At 40.0% G+C, this 22,783-nt stretch overlaps 1 protein-coding gene across 4 annotated transcripts in view; it reads left to right on the top strand.

Annotated features, from left to right (window-relative positions):
* Positions 1 to 22,783, top strand: part of NSMCE2 (NSE2 SUMO ligase component of SMC5/6 complex) — a 217,776-nt gene that overhangs the window by 19,340 nt on the left and 175,653 nt on the right. For 2 of the 4 annotated variants that reach the window (XM_060611305.3, XM_060611306.3), the window contains exon 3: positions 19,082 to 19,188. In XM_060611305.3, the coding sequence (XP_060467288.1) occupies positions 19,082 to 19,188 (107 nt within the window). Of the gene's footprint in view, positions 1 to 17,554; positions 17,631 to 17,705; positions 17,725 to 19,081; positions 19,189 to 22,783 lie in introns of those variants that run through there. The other 2 variants (XM_060611308.3, XM_060611307.3) reach the window with 2 other exon arrangements.

Genomic DNA, 22,783 nt, shown 5'->3' on the forward strand with positions numbered 1-22,783 from the left:
ACTTGTTTTTATCATTTTTATCAATTTTATCATTTCCAGAGTGCACTGTGTACCTGTGTTTAGATACTAATTGGGAAGCAGGATGCGAGTGGTAGTTGTTCCTATAGGGACCCCCCCCCCCCCCCCCGCCAGTTTCACATTCCAAATACCCAGAAACGTATTAGACCCAAATCATGTGAGAGATGACCGGGAAAGTTCTACGAGGTATCCCAGATGCTCACCTGTGAAGCAGTTTCTTTCCTTTTCCTCTTTCAGTTTTTGGTTAACTGATCATATGTTCCAGTAGTTTACTTTTCACACAGATATTTAACAAATATTTGCATATTCACTGCAAGGACACTGGTTTTGCTTTTCATCCTTAGCATTCTTGGCCATAGGAGGTTCCCAAGTGGGGGAACCGGTCAAAATATAAACAAAATTCCTTACATAATCTGCTTTTCACATTTTCAGATAGTTACGGCACAAGGAGAGCAAGTGACTGCTATGTGAACAGAGATTTTAACATACTTTCGTTCTGTATTTATTTAATGATTTTGGTTGGTCCCAGTTGAGTACCATGGAAATAGATTTCTCAAAAGAACCTTGAGAAAATATATTTGCTGAGATTTGATTTCATCTATTAGAGTTTAACAGGTGACTGATTTAACTTTGCCTTTTCCTGAAGAAATCTAGATCTGGTAAAGCAAAGAAATTTAAAATACAGGACAGGTGCACATACATTTATTAGAGGTATTGCATATTTACCATGTCCTTCAGTAATTATTCACCAGTGGTGGCCCCCAGCAAATCTTCCCATCATTGTACTTGCATGGTCTTCCTCACATCAAGATAAGGAGCTTACTGGGGGTAATTTGTTAAGTAGCAATAGATGAAATTGGTACCAGGAACGAGATTTCAACACATGTTGACACATGCCCGTATTGCTGTGAAACAAACTACCTAAAACTTAATGTTTTAAAACCACAGACTTTTCTTCTTCTTTTTTTAATGTCCCATGATTCAGTGGGTTGACTGAACTGGGCTGGGAGGCTCTTTAACTCCATGTGATGTCAATTAAGATGGTGGACATTGGGGGAGGGTGGGGGGGCTCACCTGGGTTGCAACTTGCAAGGTGACTCACTTACACGGTTGGCAGTTGATCCTGCCTGTTGACTGGATACTCAGATGGAATTATTGATCAGAGTTTGAGGATTCTATTTCATATAGCCTCTCCACGTGGTTTGGGTTTTTCCCGGCATGGTAGCTTTTTTAAGAGGAAGGAAGTAGAAGTTGCCAGACCTGTTAAAACCTGGGCTCAGAAGTTCCAGAGCATCACCTCCAGTGTAACTGAATACATCAAATCCATCACAGGGCTAGCCTCAGTTCATGCAAAAAGAAAATAAAGTCTGTCTATCACTGTGAAGGTAGCATTCATATAGGGATCAAAGGCTTAATACTACATGTACTAGGTATTGCAAATACAAGTGACTAAAATAGACCTGGCCACTGGGTACTGAACAGAGCCTGGAGAGAATTAGGAAAGGGTCAGAATGTGGTGGTAGGGGCGCCTGGGTGGCGCAGTCGGTTAAGCGTCCGACTTCAGCCAGGTCACGATCTCGCAGTCTGTGAGTTCGAGCCCCGCGTCAGGCTCTGGGCTGATGGCTCGGAGCCTGGAGCCTGTTTCTGATTCTGTGTCTCCCTCTCTCTCTGCCCCTCCCCCGTTCATGCTCTGTCTCTCTCTGTCCCAAAAATAAATAAAAAACGTTGAAAAAAAAATTAAAAAAAAAAAAAAAAGAATGTGGTGGTAGGCTCTCACAGGTCAAGTTAAGAAGTTGGGGTTTTAGGGCAGTGAGAAGCTGTTAAAAAGTTTTAAAAACAGGAATAAGATAGTTGATATTTTGCATTAATTCTCTGGCCGTGATACGGGGAATGGTTTCCTAGGAATGAGTGTGGAGGAAGGCCACCCAGTTGGCGGGGTGTTGCAGTTAGTCCCCTGGCATTAGATGATGGTGACTTGGACTAGGAAGGTGACACGGGTGACGAGAAGTCAGATTCTTAAAGGAGGAATAATTGATGAAACTCGATGATTTACTGAATGTGAAAATTGAGAGAAAGGAAGAAGTCAACAGTGGTTATTCACATTTCTGTCTTTAGCATAATCATATTCATAGAGGCTCCCACTATCAATTTACTTTACTCTTTTGACCCTAGAGATGCATGTAAAACAGTTTCAGAATTATTAGCCTGTACCTCCATGACAAACAGCTTCACTTACAGTGCTTAGGCACAGGTCTTTTTGTCTTTGGTCTTACAGTTTTCACTCAAAACACTGTGTAAGGCTACCTCCGTCAGTTCCCCCTCGCCCTTCAGTGAGGTTAAGTCAAACATTTGTAATAGAGTTAAATTTCTTTGTCATAGTCTGCATTCTGTCCTCCTTCCCCTGATAACTGATGGCTGCTTTGTTAAGTAGCAATATGTTCTCATTGTCTTGTATACATTAAAGTTCTTAGGGAGTTAAATTTGTATGGATTTTGATGCTTTGCAGTCTCTTTTTGAAAATGTGTGCTAACCAAGGACATACCGTGATATCTGCTGGCAGCACTGTTGGAAGTGTAAGGCTGAAAGCAGGACTCTGAATGAGGCCATGGTCAGGTTTATAGGTCAGGATTAATGAATCAGGGTTAATGAATCTTCTGTTTTTAGAGGTCAGGAATAGCCCTTATATCAGGAACTTGCATTAGTCACATGCTTGGTGGGGTTTAGAGGATTAGGCAGAGCTCAGATATCAGGTAAAGAGTTGAATCAGGGCATAGATACTGGAACTTAAGTGATGGCAAACAGAGTCTTTGTGGAAGGACCATATTAGCTGTACCTGTTACACAGCCAACAGGTGCAACACTGGTAACTACAGCGGGTTCTGAAATGGAAAAAATGCCTGGAGATTGTAGGTACTTGAAGGAAGGGATTCCTTCTTTGAAATCCTGCAGAAATATTTCTTAAACTGCGGTCCTCAACCAGCCTGCCTCAGAAACATCTGGGAGGCTTATTGAAAAATTGCAAAATCAGAGTTTCTGGGAGCAGAGCCCAAGAATCAGCATTTTAAACAAACAACCCAAGTAATTCTGGTACATCCTGAAGTTCGAGAAGGAGAATCGTTCTGTAGTAAACGGTGAGGTGCCTTGCACCAAGTAGGTGCACTCTATGTGTTTATTAAATTGAATTGCACATTAGCTCTGATAACGTTCTGATAATAGTTCTGAGTAGAGGGCTGACTTAGCAAGCAATACTAATAAAAACACCTAATGCTTACTAAGCGTTTATTCTGTACTAAGTGCTCTTTGACGATTAGCTCATTTAATTTGTATGAAGAAGATACTGTTGTTATCCTCTTAACAGAAGACTGATAAAAATAAGGTTCAGAAAGTTTAGATAACTTGCCCCAAATCACAAAAAGTTCTTAAGTGGTAGGTCCGGAATTCAAACTCAGGCATTCTGCCTCTAGAGTCCGTGTTATTTATGACACTGTGAAATCTTTGGCTTTGGGGGTTCGTGCTATGCATCCCCATAGTTTCAGAGACACACCAATCTAAGGAAGAGTAAGAAGCTTAAAATCACACTACCATTTCAGTGCTTCTGCAGCTAAAAGTTTGTGTGTGTTCACATTTTACTGTATTCAGCTTTCTAGGGAGTAATGGTGTAGTGAGTGATGTTCTTGAGTCCTAAGGAGAGGCACGTCTCTTAAAACAATGTCAAAAATAGCTAAAAACAGATACACCTTTAAAGAAAATAATTTCAGTCCCACATTAATGTAAAACTATAGTACCATAGAGCATAAGGGTGAAAGACCGGATTTATAGACCTTTAGACCTGAAATGGCCTATTCAGGTCATCTCCTCCAGCTCCCTCTTAAAAATAAGTGAACTGAGCCCCAGAAAACTCAAAATCTCTCAGCAAATTATCATTAGCCCCAGACGTCCCCATTTCCGCTTTCATTTTGTTTCTATCTTACGTTTCTTTATGAAACAATTAAAATTTATAACTAGAATTATTTTAAAAATCCATTCCATTTAGATGAACCTAATTAAAAGTTGCACTGATATTCACTGGAGGTTGACAATTTGTAGCTGAAATTAGAAGCAAATCTATTTTGGTAAATTTGGAAGGAATGTTGGGTGCAAAAATAGATGTGAGTAAAATGACTTAGGATATTTAAGTAGAAAAGTTTGTTTTAAAACAAAGGCTTTTGTAGAATGCATTATTTATGGGACCTTACGTTCGGTTTTGGTTTTCTAGCATTTTAAAAGGCCTGAAATAATTCAGGAGTATAAAAATAGGAAAACAGCTGGTTGAGTTCTAGATTTGTTGAAAATGTGGATTTGAAGTAACAGTTCCTCTTTGTCTTAAAATTCTGTGAATTCAAAAAGAGTCTCAGAGAAGAGGCAAATTCATGATTTTAACTTTAAAACATACATTAAAATGGTGGCTCTCAAATTTTACCACACTTTGGAATCAGATCGCTGTTTCCCACCAGATCCAGTTGTCTGGTGGACGGCCTGAGAGCCCGCATTTCTAACAAGTTCCCAGGCGGGGCTCATGCACCTGGTCGGGCGGCCACACTTTGAGAACTACTGCATTGGAGAAAACAAATTATAATAAAAAGCAATCATAATTTTGTGAGGTAATTATAGACTAAAAGCTGGTTTCTTTGATACCTGCTACGTAAAAAATTTCTGTTGACTCATGTCTTCATACTTTTATAGGAATAGTAAAACCATAATGAAGACACTGAGAGACATTATGATATTTGAAGTCCCTTCTGAGTCATTGTGATAAGATGAAATTATATTAAATGTGGGTCTATATTATATGGTAGAATGTGATCTTTTAGTAATATAGTTGTCTGAAAATTAGGAATCTGTGTGGGGGATACATTAGGGTAGTTCTCGTGTCCTCATCAACACTTGATGTGGGCAGTCTGTCTTCCTAATTTCAGCTATTCTAATAAATACGCACTGGTATCTTATGGTGTTTCAGTTTGCACTTCTCTACTGACCATTCATGCTGAATACTTTTTCATGAGCTTATCTGCCATGTACCTCTTTGGTGAAGTGTCTATCCGAATATTGTTCCCATTTGTTATGGCTTATTATTATTATTATTATCTGATATTGAGAATACATATATGTATTCTGAATGGGTTTTTTTTTTTATGGGATATATGATTTGTGATTATTTTCTCCCAGTCTGTGCTCTTAACAGATTATTTGGAAAAGCAGAAGTTTTAAATTTTTGTGATGTCCAATTTATCAATTTATTCTCACAATTTACAGATTGTGCTTTGGTGTATTTAAGACCTCTATTCCTAACCCAAGATCTCAAGGTTTGGCTTCATAATTTTTTTCTAGAAGTTTTATGGTTTGGGTTTTACATTTAGATCTGTGACCCGTTCTGACTAAATTTCTGTATCTGGTTCAAGGTGTGAGATATGGCTCAAAGATGTTTTGTTTTGCATAGGATAGCCAGTTGTATCAGCAGCTTGTTGAAAAGATTATCCTTCACTGGATTGCCTCAGCTCCTTTGCCAAATCAGTTGTCCATATACGTCTGTATTTCTGGACTCTATTTTGTTCTATTGATCTGTTTGGACTACTACCCTATTTGGATTACTGGAGTTTTACAGTAAGTCTTGAAATTGGATAGGGTTGGGCCTCCAACTTTGTCTTTTTCAAGTTGTTTTGGCTGTTCTAGGTCATTTGCATTTTCCATATGAATTTTAGAATCTTGTTTGTCAATTTCTACAGAAAAAAAAAAAAAGCCAGCAGAGATTTTAATTGGTACTGTATGCCCTGCAGCCTAAAAACTACTTGAAGGTTGTAAAGTGATGGGACAGTTAACAGGTTTCACCTCATGTTTCCTATCACTCTGCTCCTTCTTCCTTCTGTGATGTCTAGTATCTTGCAAGCCATTATTTCTTTATTTTTAGTTGGAACGTTTTGGTTGTTTCAGGGAGGAGAATAAATTTGGTCCCTGTTACTCAATCTTGGCCAGAAATGGAAGTACTGTGGTAGGTTTTTGGTAAACAAGAGAGTAACCTCAGATTTGTTGCTGAGCATTGGGAACAACATGGAAGAAGGATTGGAGGGAGAAGAGATTGAAAAAGGAAGTCACTAAAGAAGCAAATCAATAATCTGAGGAAGAAATAATAAGGATTGAAATTAACACAGCTGGAGTTGGGAAGGGAGGAAAGGAGAGAATAGTTGACTTTAGTGGGCTGAATTGGTAGAACCTGGGGAGTAGTTAGGTGTGGAGGATGCTAGGAGGGGAGGGATCTATGGTAACTTCAGGGTTTGGGTTTTGCATGTGGTTCAGTTCACTGCGGTTGCCGAGACTGGTGCCTGGTTGTGGAATGTGATTGACTAGAGCCTCCCATTTTAGAAATAGTAGCGTACTGTTACAGAACCAGTTAGTTACTCATTGAATATTAATAGTTCTTTATTTCTTACTTCGCAGTTCACTGTAATTGTCATCCAGGAAAAGATATTGGTAGCTGATAATTCCCATTACAGAAGTAGTTTACTGTCCCCAACAGAGTTCTCTGAGCCGTTTCTAGTAGATTTAAGTGTTTACGGACCAATATTTCTTCAATATAGAGGAAAGAGGTTTTTAAAGATGGCAAGACAGAGGGGCGCCTGGATGGCTCAGTCGGTTAAGTATCTGACTTAGGCTCGGGTCATGATTTTGGGGTTCGTGAGTCCGAGCCTGGCATCGGGCTCTGTGCTGACAGCTCAGAGCCTGGAGCCTGCTTCGGATTCTGTGTCTCCTTCTCTGCCCCTACCCCACTTGCACTCTGTCTCTGTCTCAAAAACACATAGATGCGAAAAAAATTTTAAAAAGAAGACAAGACAGAAACATTATTGGGAGTCACTACCAATTTAAGTCAGTTAAAATAAATAAAACATCTTAGAAATAATAAGGTGCACAATGGGAAAAAGAATTACTCTGTAACTTACAAATTCCTCCTAAGAACCTGCTCTATGTGTATGTACAACTATACATATGGAATAGTTATTATAATACTTGTGGTAAATTATGATAGATTTATTTTCTGGAGCTGTCAGTAATTTAAGTTTTAACAGATTGATTTGCCATTGTTTTCATGAAATCAAACTTACTTATTTTTTTATTTGACTGTAGTTTGACACAGTGTTAGTCTAAAGTATACAGCAGAGTGACTTGGCAAGTTTTACATTATGCCATATTCACTACAGTTCAAATTTATTTTACTTTCCCAAAAACACAAGCATAGAAATTATCCTCCAGCAGACAGGATTATGACATATAGTTGTTCTCTTCTTTTGTGATTGTGGCTCTTATGCTTTCCTCAGATGTTTCTCAGATCTTATGCTTTCCTTAAATCTGTTTCTCGGATGTCTTAGATCAACATTTGAGAGGTAAATTATGAAGATATGCAGTTCCTATCATAGGTTTATAATCTAATAAACTTATCAACAAGTCTCCTCCAACTTATTTTTATATTTTTGGGAGACTTAATTTCTATTTAATTAAAGTGTTTTTAGCAACTTTCTATTTTAAAGTAGACTCCCCATTTGTAATTTTTTTTTTCCTGGTATAAATTTATTTAAAATGAGTACAGAGATAGGCTGGTGTAAGGCAGTTGCTATCCATGTGTAAGCAAAAAGATCATTAACCTTTTTTTGAGTCGCAATCTCACATTTATGAGCTTATTTGATATTTTTGTTCTTGATTACTCTAGTTCCTTTTCATACCCCCCCACACTTTTTTTAAATTATGGTGACTTCCCTGCTAAAGTAGGGATGCTTTTTAATCTAACAAGCGTAGATCTTAGGAAGACATTTGACACAGAGTCTTACAACGTGTAGAAATGGGTTATGCCCAAAGGGTGATGATTCTTGAGATAGGAGAATGGATTCAGTTGTTTAATAGACCCCAGTTTGAATGTCCCCTCTACAGCTCATTGGCTATATAACCTTGGTTCAGGGTACTTACCCTCTCTGAGCCCATTTTTGTTGTTCCATCAAATGGGGATAATGATAGTGTCTTCTTCACAGACTTACAAAGTTTGAATGAAATTGCTTAGCATGGTGTCTGGCACATAGTGCTCAATAAATGTTAGCTATGATTTAATTTCTTGAAAGAACTGATAATCCACCCATGATCACAGTGGTACACATGTAATGAGTATTGTTACAGCCTTCATTTGTTCATCCATGGCTGTACTTGTTTTTAATTCTGGAGTACATCTATAAAAGGGACACGAGCAAATAAAGCATGTTGAGATAAAGGCCGGCCAACTTGATGATCATTATTTATTCTGGAGAAGCAAAGGCTCACAGGTAGGAAATATTTCATAGCCATCTTCAGATCTTTGAAACACTGTGATCTGAAAGAGTTGACTGTTTCTGTGTGGCTCACTACATAGCTCTTCTGCAGCTCCGCAGTTGAGGACCAGGGTTCAAGTCCTACTTCTGCTACTGAAGCATGATTTGGGTGGAATCTCTTAACCTCCCCGAGCCTCAATTTCCTCAACCATATAACACCGAGAGTAAAATCACTCTGTATGGATGGAGGTTATGAGGTGTGAATAAGTTAATGTGTGTGAAAGAGTAATTCACATTTATTGTTGTCATTGCCTAGAATTGTTTTAGGGCGATGATTAATCAGCTCTCTCTTTGGAAGGGCTCTAATAATTAGAGGAGTTTGGCAGAGAGCAAGCTTTCCCACCACACCTAGAGCCAAACAAAGGCATAATAGTCATATCAGGGCTTTTTAGGAATTTTTGCATGGAGTGGAAGTTTGTATAAGCTGTTTGAGAAAAGTTACAGTGTTTACCTTGTTTGCTGCTCTGTCCAGGGCACCTAACACAGTGCCGGGCACATGGTCTGTGCTTGGTAAATATTTGTCCGATGAGTGAATGGAAGTTCCCCTCTAACACCCAAATTGTATTCTTCCTTTAGCATCTCTCCTTTCTTGTTTTTAATATGTTCATGATGTTTCCCAGATAAATTTGTTTGCCTTAGTTTCCGTTGTCCTTTTTAAAAGAAGGTACCTTATACATAGAACATTAACACGGAGTGGAAATACTTCCTCATTATGGTGGTTGCTTCTGGGGAGGGAGTTTGGGGATTGGAGACACCACATCATTATACTATTGGAATTTTTGAGCTGTGTGCTTAATTAATTTCTCAACCGTATGCTTTATTAATTTTAAAAAGTGGATGAGATGACTCCATGATTTAATCGGTACTTGGCAAAAAAATAAAATAAAATAAATAGCAGTCGGTACTTGCTTAAGTGAAATAGAAGATTTGTATTGGGGCATTGCAAAGTACACTCAGTTAACAGCACAGTAGACTGCATTTATTAAGAGTCTACAGTGTTTAAGACAGCCTGTTGGGTGCTTTATCTATGTTCTTATTTAATTTCCTCAATAGTCACATGAGGTTTAAGCCCACTTCCTTTTGTCTTTGCTGCCACGAGTTCATGCCTTCACTTTGGTGTTGAACCAGGTTAAAGCCAGGATCTGTTCCTTAAGCCTCCTGGGATCGTCACATTTTAGCTAGAATTTGGACACAGCCGAGGACTTGAAGACCAGAGAGAGATGGCAGTCATTGAAATTATGTTGGTTGGAAATGCTGCTGTAACTATTGCTTGCTGCCTTGAATTGACTATTTCTTTCCAGTCTGTGAGGAGATTAGATAGGAAGAAATGGGCAAGAAGGGTATAGAAAAAGGGTTTAAGTCATAGAAAAGACAGATTTGACCTTGAAGGCTCAAGGGCCTTGTAATAGGTAGCCAAAAAAGGCCAGTGGGCATATTTTAAAATGGTAGATACTCATCACCTGACATTCGTAGTGCTTTTGATGACTGGTAGAGACCAGATTGTATCCAGAGACCAATTTCTATGATTTTGTGAACTTAATCCTTCATAGAATTTATTTGAAGCCATATTTTGAGTTATACCTTTACCATGGTGGTTTAATATTAACTATGTGTTCTAAGGAAATACCTGTCTGTATAATGAAGCATGGTCTCCATTCCTCTGAGGTAGAACTATTTAAGTTAATTTCACTTTCTCTCTCTCTCTCTCTCTCTCTCTCACACACACACACACACACACACACACACACACACACACAAGAAAGTAATGTTTAGGAGAATTCCTTTAGCTAGAGAACCAATTATTTATTACTCCATGACTTTTGCATGAGCGTATTATTTATTTCTGTGTGGTAGTTCAGACCCTTGTCGCGTGTGCCTTCTATGCTAACTTTAACTTGGACCTGAGGTCAGTTCCTAACTCCGCCATTTGTTAACTGTGTGACCCAAGGCAAATGAGTTAACCTCTAGGGGTATCAGTTTCCTTATCAAATTACATTTAATGACACCTAATTCATTGTTGCAACAAAGGATAGAATGAGTAGTATGTTCAAAGGGCCTGGCACATTGTCGGTGCTCAGCGAAGATTTATTTGTTCCCTCTTTTAATCTCTGTCATGCTCCTCTTCTTGTCTGAGAATTTAAACTTGAAGTCAGCCTCTGTGGAAAGGGGTGAGAGGCGTGTTTAGGCGCTACTTCAGTCTGTGAACCTCTGGTGCACACTTCACTCGCCTCTCAAGATATGACACGTTTATCCCCTCACCTGTTGAACCTTTTCCTACCTTCTGTGGGCAGGGTTAGGTGCTCCTTGCTTGAAACCACCCCCGCCCCCTCACTTGGCATATAGTAAGTACTGAAGCATAAATTATTAGGCAAATGAGTTTCTGGACATTAGTTGGCATGGGGAGGTTTACAGAGCTTCTCTCATTGAGCATCATAGTTTTGTGGGTTCAGCTTAGTGCCTTGGTGTCAAGTTGGTAAAAGCAGCCAAGAGAGTTTAAGGAGGTGACCTTCACTTGACAACTTACAGTTCTAAGGGTAGAATGCTTTCAGCATTTAGACTGATTACATTTGCAGAGTAGTTTCCATTCTGCAGTAATTTCAACGGCAGATATTTTGTTTGCGTTTACTGTGAGCCAGGCCCCGTGCTGATCGTTTTGTCTGTTTTCTCCTTTAGTCTTCGTATCAGCTTTATGATTTAGATATGGTATTGTACCCATTATACAGAAGAGGAAACTGATCTGGTGACTAACCAAAGACCACATAGCTAGCAAGTAATATAGCCTAGATTTGAATGTAAGCTGACTCCAGAGCTGGCTTTTTGAGTTTACCATATTATTGTAACTCAATATTGGCACTGTATTGTTAATCCCTCTTCTGTATTATTGACAAGAAAATTGTATAGATAAGTAAAGAGGATTATGAAGGTCAGTATTTCTTAAAGATTTCCCCCATATTCACTGTGTTTCTAGTTGGCAGACCACTTCATGCCACACACTGTTACGTTCTTCACTATTACTTCTGGTGGGAGGCAGTTACAGAATGTGGATTCGGTTTTAACTTTTCCTCCACACTAATATCTGTGGGGAGGAATAATTATGGCTAAAGTACAGTGTAGTGAGAAGTAACAAGTTTCTATTAAATATTGCTCAAGCAGTGAGTAAGTCATTAAATTTGACTCCTGATGAATATATAAATGATTGCTTAATACTAGGCTGCCAGGAAAAACACACACACACACCCACTCATAGAGGTAGGTGTGTATGTAGATATATGTTGCTAGATATGGTTGGAGCTATATTTTAAGGGAGGAAGGGGTGTGTGTGTGTGTGTAGAGAGAGGGAAAGGTATGGTTTATATCATCATTTATTTGAGTTCACCCAGAAAGAAGAAATTTCTTGTTTATAAAATATAGACGAATCACTGAAGAGATTAGGAAGATATATCTCTGTTTCAGAAAGTAAACTCTTTCTATTCCTTGGCCCATCTGTTCTAGGAAACTTAAAGGACAATCAGGCAATTCCCCTGCCCCATTTTCTTTCCTTCTCCTTGCCAAAATGGACATATGTACTCGATGGCATTGAATATTTATCAGATCCTTCTGAGTGTGTGATTCATGTTGAATTGGAGTCAGCAACCCCATAAGAACACTAAATGGCTGCTTTGTCTTAGTCTGGCATTTTATTGATAAAATGCATGGAGTTGAATTTAATCAACTCTATGTAATTGGTATGGTTCCTGTTCAGAAATGCTTGCACATGACTTTGTAGGGGGGGAAGAACACCCGATTCTGCAATTTTTATTTATTTAGGACAAAATTTCAGGAAACAACTTGGCCAGGGGCAAAACTATACATTTGAATCAGGAACAAAAAGTTGGAAAGGTTAAGTAGGTGAAATTTGTCTTGGGCGTGCCCCCTAACACACACACATTCACATGTGTCCTAGTTGTAAAAGTAGAGAAGTTTTATGGACCTATAAGACATGAAGCATTTAGTCCTATTCTGGAGATTAGGGAGGATTCTGGAAAGGGATCTGTGGCTGAGATCATAGAGAACAGCAGAGCAAAGCAAAGAGACATCTGGTAGTGTAGAGAGGTAATACAAAGATGTGTATGGACATGCTAGGGGAAAGAGGAGGGAAAATGTCCTCTTTTTCATGTCTGTTTCACTGAAGGCGGTTCTCCTGAGGACCGGGAGGGTGGTAAGAGAACTTGGCTCTAGGTGCTGTGTGCTCAGCCGTTTCAGCTGTTTCCCAAACCTCAGGGCTTGGGCCTAGGGGAAGAGAGTTTATTTCTCTCCGTACATACATGCCTTAGGCTGCAGTTACAGGCAGCGTGGCTAGGGAAGGGCCTTATTTAGAATAGTTGGTCAGAGGTGATACCTTCCATTCTTGCCAAAATGGTCACCGGTCTGGAATGAGAGCTTGAGGTCCATGCCCACTGGACTTGGGGAAGCCAAGGTAAAGAATCTTCTGCTTCCCCATTTCTAGCCATTTGCCTAAAATGGCACTATATTGAGCAAATAAGGTGTGAACAGACCCTCACCAATCTTGGAACTCACCCTGGATAATAAACTCTTAGGAGTCCACACTGTGCTACGTAACAATTCCCGTATTGCTGCAGGCTTATTACCTGCATCTTTTGGTCCTAAACAGGGGACTTGGCATTTGTCTTACATGAATCTACATTTGTAAAAATAGCTAGTTTGTCACCTCCCTTCCATTCCTTTTCTCAGATCTGTTTCTTCTCATTTTGCCCTGGTCTTTCACAGTCAAGCAACTGGCATTGACCGTTAACTGTTTTGCTTTTATAACTTGTTCCTGCCATCACCTTCCTCTCATTGAAGCCTCATGAATTTTGTTTTAAGTTGAAGCGATTGCAACACGAAATCACCCACTTCTGCTTAGTGTGTTCTACAGATCGTGTAACTTTAATGCCTATTCAACACTTCAAACAGGGAATAGTAATAGTTATAATATTGCTGTTAGTGCATTTTGACATTGAGTAACAGATGACGTGTCTAATGAAAAGCGCGGCTGCTTAGATTGCATAATTATAGGTTTGTTTGACTTTAGGAAAATCATATGCAGGCCAACTGCATCCATTCAGAGACTTTTTGTACTGTAAAAATATCAGAGTGCTTCAGTGTAAAAGAAGCCCTCCTTCAGTGACTATCATTTTTGATTTTTCTAAGGTTTGCCACTGAACAGGAAAAAGAAAAATCAAAGAAAACCCATCTTTTTAAAACGGGTTTAATTCTGTGGCTCTCTCTGGTCTAAATAACCTTTTAAAAGTTCTTCGAGTGTTTGGGATGGTGCTGACCAGGATCTCGGGGTGTAGACACGCAGATCTGTAGGAGGACATCCCCAGGACTGGCATACGTACAGAAACAGTTATCACTTTATAATGTAAATCAAAGATTATCTGTGCCCTCTGGACTTGATTTGCCCGGGTGGGGTGGGGGGATATATTTCAGCTAGTTATTGTGCTAACTTCTTGGAACAGTTCCCTAATTAGCGTGCCAGATGTGTTTGTTATTCGGGATTCGTGGACTCACCAAGCTCTCTCCATGAGACTTCCCTATGTATTTATTGGCTTATAAATGAATGTTCAAGTGTATCACCTATATATGTTCATTTCATTAATACAAGCAAGGCTTGATTATAATAAATAAATGCTTACTGAATGGCACATCGAAGAAATGTAAATATTCCTAGACTCCCCAGACCCCGTTTGGCGGGGGAAGGCAGTCAGAGGCGCGGGTGATAGAAATGGTTTGCCACAGGCTCCGCTCAGAAGTATCTCTGCAACACAAAGACTCCAGGACTTTCCCCTTCCCCTTGAGCATTGCTTCACTGCTGTGCTTGCCTGGCTGCTGCTTCCATGTCTCTTGCTGCTGCTGCTGCTGCTGCTGCTGCTGCTGCTGCTGCTGCTTTTGACCTCATGCAGGTTTGATTTCTTAGCAGCTGGAGTCCATTTCCTTATCTCCTAGCATTTGGCGGGTGACTTGGTTGTGCTTCCAGCCTCTCCAACTGGCCTTGCTGATGTGCAAGGTCACTCTCTTCACCAACATGAAAAGCTAGTAATCTTCTGAAAGGGAACAATCATTTTCTTTCTGTTACCGGTTTCGTCTATGTTAAGGAACTCCAATAGCATGTGAGTGGCATAGCCAGTACCTTACTTAGAATGGATCAGGGGCTGAGATGAAGCTTGGGGCCAGGACTTCGTCCCCACCGAGGGCTTGTTCCCTGGATAGTCACGGAGGAGGACTTGGAGGTGCTTCCTTCTCCTCCTGTTTAAGCACCTGTTAGCACAGATGGGCAAGCGCACAGACTTCGCCACCGGGAAGCCTGAGTTGGCCGCCTAGCTGTGCGCTCACTACCTTTATGGTGCTGAGCAAGCTCCTTCCGCTGCTCAGTTTTTCGCTTTTCTCATGTGTGAGGTACATATAAAAAAGTTGTCGTGAGGTTTACTGTAAATGGTGTGCTCAGTATAGTCTTGGCACATAATAAAGTGCTTACTAATTGTTAGCTACAGCTATTATTATTACGTATTTTTTTCATCGTTTGTTACTGCTTTATCATCCTCACCGATCTCTTCTAATGCCAGGCTTTTGTGGTACAGTAATAATTTCCTCTCCGAGATTGTCATTCTGTACATTTTAACATGATCTGTGTGCTTCTCCCCCCCCCTCGCCCGCCTACCTTGCCTCCACGTGTTGGTGCCAGCCTTTTTCCGATGGAAGTCACAATGAAAATATAATAGGCAAAGCAGTTTATATCATGTGTCTTCTTTACATTTTATTTTTTGAATATTTCTTTTGAGAGAGAGAATGTGTGTGTGGGAGGAGGGGCAGAGAGAGAGGGAGACAGAGAACCCCACGCAGGCTCCGAGCTGTCGGCGTAGAGCCCTACGCAGGGCTCAGTCTCACAAACCATGAGATGGTGACCTGAGCCGAAATCAAGAGTCAACACTTAACTGACTGAGCCACCCAGATGTCCCTCTTTCTTACATTTTAATTCAATACAATATCTGAGGCAGGACAATTCACAGTTTGGCGAAATTTTAATTTTCAAATTTATTAACGGCATGTGAGAACATTGCTGGAAGAGGCGCTGTAATTCTTTATTGGATCCCAGGATCATTAAGGCATCGTTCTTGCGGTCAGATGGGTTCAACTGTGTTTGGAGAGACAAATGCATGTAAGAAAACAAGATTGTTTGTGATTAAAAGTACCAAAGTATCAAGTATAGTGGTTAAGAGAAATTAAGTGAAGGAGGAGATCCTCCTAGGCTGGTATGGTTTAGAAGCAGGTAGGGCAGGGGCGCCTGGATGGTTCAGTCAGTTATGCGCCCAACTGGTCATGATCTCACAGGTCATGATCTCACAGCTTGTGAGTTCGAGCCCCAAGTCAGGCTCTGTGCTGACAGCTCGGAGCCTGGAGCCTGCTTCGGATTCTGTGTCTCCCTCTCTCTCTGCCTCTCCCCCACTAGTTTTCTGTCTCTCTTTCTCTCAAAAAAATAAACAAACATTAAAAAAAAAAGGGGGGGGTCGCCTGGGTGGCTCAGTCAGTTAAGGGGCCAACTTCAGCTCAGGTCATGGTCTCGCAGTCCATGAGTTCGAGCCCCACGTCGGGCTCTGTGCTGACAGCTCAGAGCCTGCTTCTGTTTCAGTGTCTCCCTCTCTCTCTGCCCCTCCCCCATTAGCGCTCTGTCTCTCTCTGCCTTTCAAAAATGAATAAATGCTAGAAATTAAAAGAAAAACAGGTAGGGCTTGAGTTCATCCCTTGAAGGATGTGTAGGATTTAGTTTGGTGTAGATTTTTAGGACTTTCCTGTAGGCTGGGGAAATTTTGATAGTGGGATGATATATTGTGTAGTAAAGGAGCAGGCTGTCCACATACCCACCCCAGCCCACGCCCACTCTTTAGACAACAGCCAGCCCCATGTGTCCTTGGTCATTCCCAGTTCCTCTTGAATCCTTTGGGGGATTTATTTTGGCCTGTTTGCCTTTTTCATGCAACACTATGCTCTTTCCTCACGTTGATTCTTTCGTAGGGCAGGACACAGGTTCCCTGTGCCGTTTTTGAAACGTGAATACACATCACAGTGTTAAAAGAGATTATTATCACAGTTGGGAAAGAAAGGTTAACAAGAAGAACACGAAAGAATCCTAAAGATTGCTACTTGACGGGGATGTCCTCCTGGCCTTTCTTCCAGATTTCTTTTGCCAAGGGGCCTCCTTCTAGTTCTTAGGTCTCTGGTCTAGTTAGCGGACTGGGCACTGGGCGTCACCTTCAGGTGGAGTGGGATTCTCAGTTCCTCTCGGACTGGCTTCCTGATCTTTTCTGGTGTTTTCCCTCTCTTGCCTCAGGCTGCACGATTCATCACTTAGGTTCTTCTGCTTGTCCCAACATTCTTTGAGCCCTGGAGCCTTAGGTGAGGCTGCAGGAAGCCACAGATGGCCTCCAAAGATTCTTCCCTCAGGCTTCATGCCCTCCAACCCCGACCCAGCAGCTATCACTCGTTTTCTCCTTTGTGGGGAAGGTTTCCTTGGCCTTATATCTGAGATTGCCATCTGGTTCAAGTCTGACTAGCATCTGTGGGACCTTGATAATGAAAACTGTGATCCCATTTATTTTATTTTGCCAACTCTTTCATAGCATTTTTAATGTCAAAGGCACATTTTTACTTGCTTTCTAAAATAAAGTCATTTAATCCCAGAGGGAGATTGCTAACAGTATATTGAATTCCACTGATTAACCAGACGCAGTAAAATGCCTGCCTTATATAAGTCACAAACCAAACAGTTGTTGTCTGCATAGCACCGGATCCATGTTGGTATCAGCAACACCTCAACAGCTTGTCTCCCTTGTTAACATGTGGACATTTCACAACACTGACCTGTGAGTGACAGTCTAACGGTTTTATTTGGAATGTGACTTGAGTCCTTTCTCATACACCATTTTGTTAAAAATGTATTTAATTTGGGGAATGTAAATACAGGTTTTTCTTACATAAACATTGCCCCTTCCCCTTCCTCAAAAACAAACGAAAACCCCTGTAATGAGATACGCGTACAGATACAGTGTGGATTCTGGGTGTTAACAAGCTAGGAGGCATTCTACCAGAAGCAGGTTCATCCAGGAGACTCTTTCTAAAATGTGCTCGTCACTGACTACTGTAAGATTAAAATACCACTTTAAAGTCTAGGAAAATCACTTCCAAAAGCCAAAATGTAAGTGCGTTTTCCGTTATTTCATGACTTTGGGGTGATCTGTCACATTGTTCTTCAGAGTAGACAAGAAATACTGACGTTTGTGTGAGCTAAGGTATGTGAATGGACTATGTGCATTCCCAAATGTGATTGCGTAAGTTAGTTTTACTTTCTTTTTGTTCAGCTCTTTTAATGTTAACATTTGCATTATTTCACGCTCTTGATCTTTTCCTGATCTATTAAATTGTATGTTTAGAGGTTGGCAGGAAACATACATTTAAAAGCACTTAAGAACATTACCCCGCTTTTCCGCTGTTCCAGTCACTCTTCATAGTCTCTTGTGGCATCAGGTATTTTATCAACAGAGTAAGCATGGTTGTTTCATATTCTAACTAGTAGAATTCCAGTAACTGGTAGAATAGTCCAGTCTCTGAAACATTTGTGGATCTGTTTCTGCTGATTCTTACTCTTGGTGTCTTGTTTTCTTGTGTTTGTAAGGTTTTTACCTTTTCCCTCTGTGATCTGCTCATTCTCCTTCGTAATTACTTGCAGGGATTATTTGAGACCAAGGATTAAAATGTCTCCTCCAGAGGGCAGTACCTGTGGGTGCTTTCGGGGTGAGACCACCTCACGCCAAGATCAGAGCTTAGGTTCCCCAGGGTAGCCTAGGCTGCAGAACCAGGAGAACTGGCTTGTGGTCACACTTTTTAAGAAACAGGTTTGTTGTCTCTCCCTCTTACCTCTGTCCTGCTCAGTGGCCAAGGCCAACCTTGCCACAGCCCGGCAGAACAGGGTGGCATTACCTCTGGTTCCTTCTTCTATTCCGAGGAGTAGAGACCCAGCTGCCTGGGGGCAGGCTATGCAACTTTGGTGTTCTGTGCTCTGCTTTTCTTTTTCCGTTTTCTTTAGATTTTGCCTGATTGTTTCTATCTTGTGACTCTTGTTTTTAAGAATTCTCCCTCCCTCCCCCCCTCCTATTCCTTTCTTCCTTCCTTCCTTCCTTCCTTGCACCCTCCTTCCTTCCTGTTTTATCTGATTGTTTTCATGGTTTTCAGTAGAATTGGTCCACATAACCTAACCTACTAGAAATGAAAATCTTTCTTATTTGATCTTTAATAATCCCGTGAGGTTCAATTGCAGATACACGACTGGGGCTGCTTTAACCAAAAAGGAAACTGAGGCTGAGCGAAGTGTCGTGGTTGGTTTAAGATCATACAACTAAGTGGCACAATCTTAGGAACTCCTAGGTCTGAGTCTGCTTTTTTTTCCACTCCAACTTTTGAGCCTTCTTCTACCAAGTATATTCTTAGAATTTTGAGTGAAACAGACATATGTTAAGGAGGTCTTCAGACAACATGTACTACCTTTTACAAAATTGCTTAGATCCTTGATTGATAATAATTAGATTGGAGCAACTTTTTCAGAGATGACATTTTAAATTGAAAACAATAATTGCTTTCTTTTTCTTTCAGCTGAAGTGAGTAGTGAATACAGTATGGACAAGGCAATGGTTGAATTGGCCATGATGGATCGGGAACTAAGCCATTACGTAAAGGCTGTTCAGTCTGCGATAAATCATGTAAGTTTATACTATTCACCTGGTAATACTTGGTTACAATTCACTGACCTGAAAACAGAAACACTAAATCAAAATTTCCTCTATCCTTTCATATGTCCTTAGCATTACTGTAGCAGCTCTTAATTTCTTTTTAATTAAGAAGTTTATAGAAAAGGAATCGGAAGTGTTTTCCCAGCTAGGCCACCTAGGTTTAATTAGAATATTATGCCTTGGGCGCCTGGGTGGCTCAGTCTGCTCAGGTCATGATCTCAGTTTGTGAGTTCGAGCCCCACGTTGGGGTCTGTGCTGACAGCTCAGACCCTGAGCCTGCTTCAGATTCTGTGTCTCCCTCTCTCTTTCTACCCTTTCCCCACTCATGTTCTGTCTCTCTCTCTCAAAAAAAAAAAAAAAAATTAAACATTAAAACATTTTTTTCAAAACATTAGAATATTATGCATTTTTTTGGTCTTGAAATCTTTAGTGTAAGCCTACTTTGAACGCGAGTAGATTTTTATAAAATCTAAAAACTGCATAGAATGTGTTTTTATTGTTATGTTTATTTCCGTACACGGTTTAGACCAGGCTGAGTTACTCCTTCTCTAGCTTGACCTAATATGCAGCTATTGTCAAATTCATAGGATCAGATAATATAGGAGAATTCTAGAGCAACTTTAAAAATAAAGAAGGCTGACATTTTGGTTTTTCCAGGAGCCAAACTTATCTTTGTTGACTCCAGCTGTCACAGGAACAACACATAAGGCAGTTAAGGTGGGAACATGGCAACATCCGTTTCAGCAGTACCGGGTTGAGTAAGAAATGAGCAATATGATTGCAGTAATATTTCTGAGAAGTCCTTTGTCCTCTGAGCAGTGGAAACTCCCCTTTGAACTGATTTCAGATACCTGTGTAATAGGGTATCTGGTACTTCTGGTTTCTTTATTTGCCTTTTCTTACTTCTATCTATGGGAAAATTCCAAAAATCAAATATCTTATAAGACTGGCTACTATTCAGTGGAAGATACGTTTTTGAAAATAGTTTATTACTTAAGCTATAATTAAATGAGGATTGCATAGTTATATGTTCATAGTTCTATGAAGTTTTGAAAAAAATTTAAAAAAAAATTTTAATGGTTAGTGTTTAAGTGTAGTATTTGTGACTTAAGAATATCTGCTTTGTAGCCAAGAAGTAGTAAACTCATTCATCTTGTAAAAGTATGATGTTTCTTACCATTGTCACTATGAGTACTGGGACTGGGAGTATTCCTTCCATAGGAAAATATGAAAGTGACATCACGTTGGGGCATTTGAAACTGGATAACAAAAAGCGCTTATTAGACCAGAGGTTTTCAACTCTAGCTGACCCTCAGAACCAGCCCGTTCCAAATTCTAATGAGATTCTGATTTCATTTCTGGAGCAGGATTGGGGCACCAGTATATTTAAAAAAAAAAACTCATTCTAATACGTGTTCAGCGTTGGAGAACACTGACTTAAAAGAACAAGGCTGACTTTATAGACTAAATATATTTTCAACCAAGATCAGGGTTAGGCCTATTATATGGATCAATTCTGCTTTGACCCTTACATTCAGTGGAGGTTATTTGATCGGCCTTTCTATCTTTAACTTGGCTGTTGTGCAAATGTAATAGCACAGGGTACAGTATAGATAAGAAAATAGATTTTGGCAGTTAAAGAACTTAATGTGATTTTCTTCTCTGTTAAACTCTAGGATTCACAGATGTTTAAGGTGTTTTATGTAAAGAATTGACCTCTTCCTCCTTCATAAAGCCAAGTCACCCATTAAAAAAAAAAAAAAAAAAAAAAGACAAGAAGCACGAAAAAAAGAAAAGAAACCTTCACCAATATTCATTCAGTAGTTAACAGCATTTCTTTTTTTCTTGAGATGCTACCCTATTATCCCCACCCTACTAAACAGGAAAGATTATACTTTGAGTTTTACCCTACTTTCCAGCCCTAACCTTACACTAGATTTTGGAGCAACTTGGATTTAGTGATTCTGGTCTTTCATAAGAGGAGAAAACATGTTTTTTGTCTTTTTCTGATGCAAAGTGGTGCCCTCCACATCAGTGTGATACAAGACCAAGAATCGCAAATCATATTTATGAGGTTTCTCTGACCTGAAACCATGTGGGGCCATAGCGGGGGATATGACCATTATTATTTTGAGGGACATACTTTACACTTTATATATATGCTGTGTACTCCTTACATACTTGAAGTTATGGACATTGCTCTCTTACTGCTTATTTTGGCAAGGAGTAAAGAATGAGCAGCACTTTGAGAGGGGCCAGAGTGGTGTAGCTCTTTGGGAATAGCAGTGGCCTAGGGATCAGAGACTCTTCCATCCATAGTTCTTCCATTTGCTAAGTTAGATCCTGAGTCAAGAAAGTTAACCTTTAGGAACCTCATGCTCTTCATCTATATAATTCTTGGCCTGCCTATTTCATGAGATTATTGTGTGAATCAGATTAGAGACTATGTGTCAAACCTTTGACATTCATAAAATTTGATGGAGACGTAAGATACTGGGTTTTTGCAAACTCAGATGTCCAAACGTTCGTTTAAAAGGTGGAACAAGATCTTAAAGGCAAGTCGTGTTTCCATCGCTACAACATTTGCTAAAATTGCGATGCACCCGCTGGTCTTTCTGTTTGTGAATTTTCATACAGTTCTAGAAAGTTAAAAAAATGTCTTTACATCATCACAGAGTATTAGAGTTTATTGTTTAAATAGATGTCTCTCTCCTACTCTCACCTTCACAGGATTCTGAAGGTCATACACCTCTGAAAAGGTGTTAGAAAGTTTACTTTGGAACCTTTCAGGTGTGGATCCATTTGCCAACAGTCTCTGGGAAGTCCCTTTGGCATACAGCAGAAGCTCTCAGATTGCATTTCTTTGTCCTTGGAGAAAATAGAGCTCCTATGATCTACAATGCCTGAAGATGTTATTTAGAATCAGTATTTATTTCAGAGCTCTGAAACTTAAAAAAAAAAAAAAAGACTTTGTCCCAGCTGGTTTATAGAGGGAATATTATGCAGTGATCCCTAAAAAAAAATTTCGCAGTCTGTAAGTCATTTATTAAAACTTTTGGGATAAATGGGTCTATCGTATAGCTGTCACAGCTCTTTCAAACATTCATGTCAAACCACAGAAAGTTGTGTATGAACTTTTGGGAGACTTTCAGTCATGAACCACACACGTGATGAAAGCTCTTTGAAACCTGTAAAACGGGACATAGACACTCATGGCACCGTTAACTGCTTTTTCCACTGTGACGGCCAGGGGACAACTTCCCTCGGTTTCATGTCGAGGACAGTGATGTTCTGAACGTTATGCTTTTGATGACCTCATGTTTCTTCCCTTGATTTCTAAGCTTTTATTATTTGAGTATATTGAAGTATATTATTCTCATTGTTCTCAGAAACGGGCTTCTTGTTTTCAAACATTCGTTGAATAAATACTTACCGAGCACCCATGTGCCAGGCAGTTCTAGGTGCAAGAAGTAGGTCAGTCGCCAAAGCCCACATGCCCACCACCTTCAGGATGTCTGAAGTCTAGAGAGAGGGACACATGTTTGACAAAGAGCAACACAAATCT

The sequence above is a fragment of the Panthera onca genome, chromosome F2 (genome assembly GCF_046562875.1).
Source record: "Panthera onca isolate mPanOnc1 chromosome F2, mPanOnc1 haplotype 2, whole genome shotgun sequence".
Classification (NCBI taxonomy): domain Eukaryota; kingdom Metazoa; phylum Chordata; class Mammalia; order Carnivora; family Felidae; genus Panthera; species Panthera onca.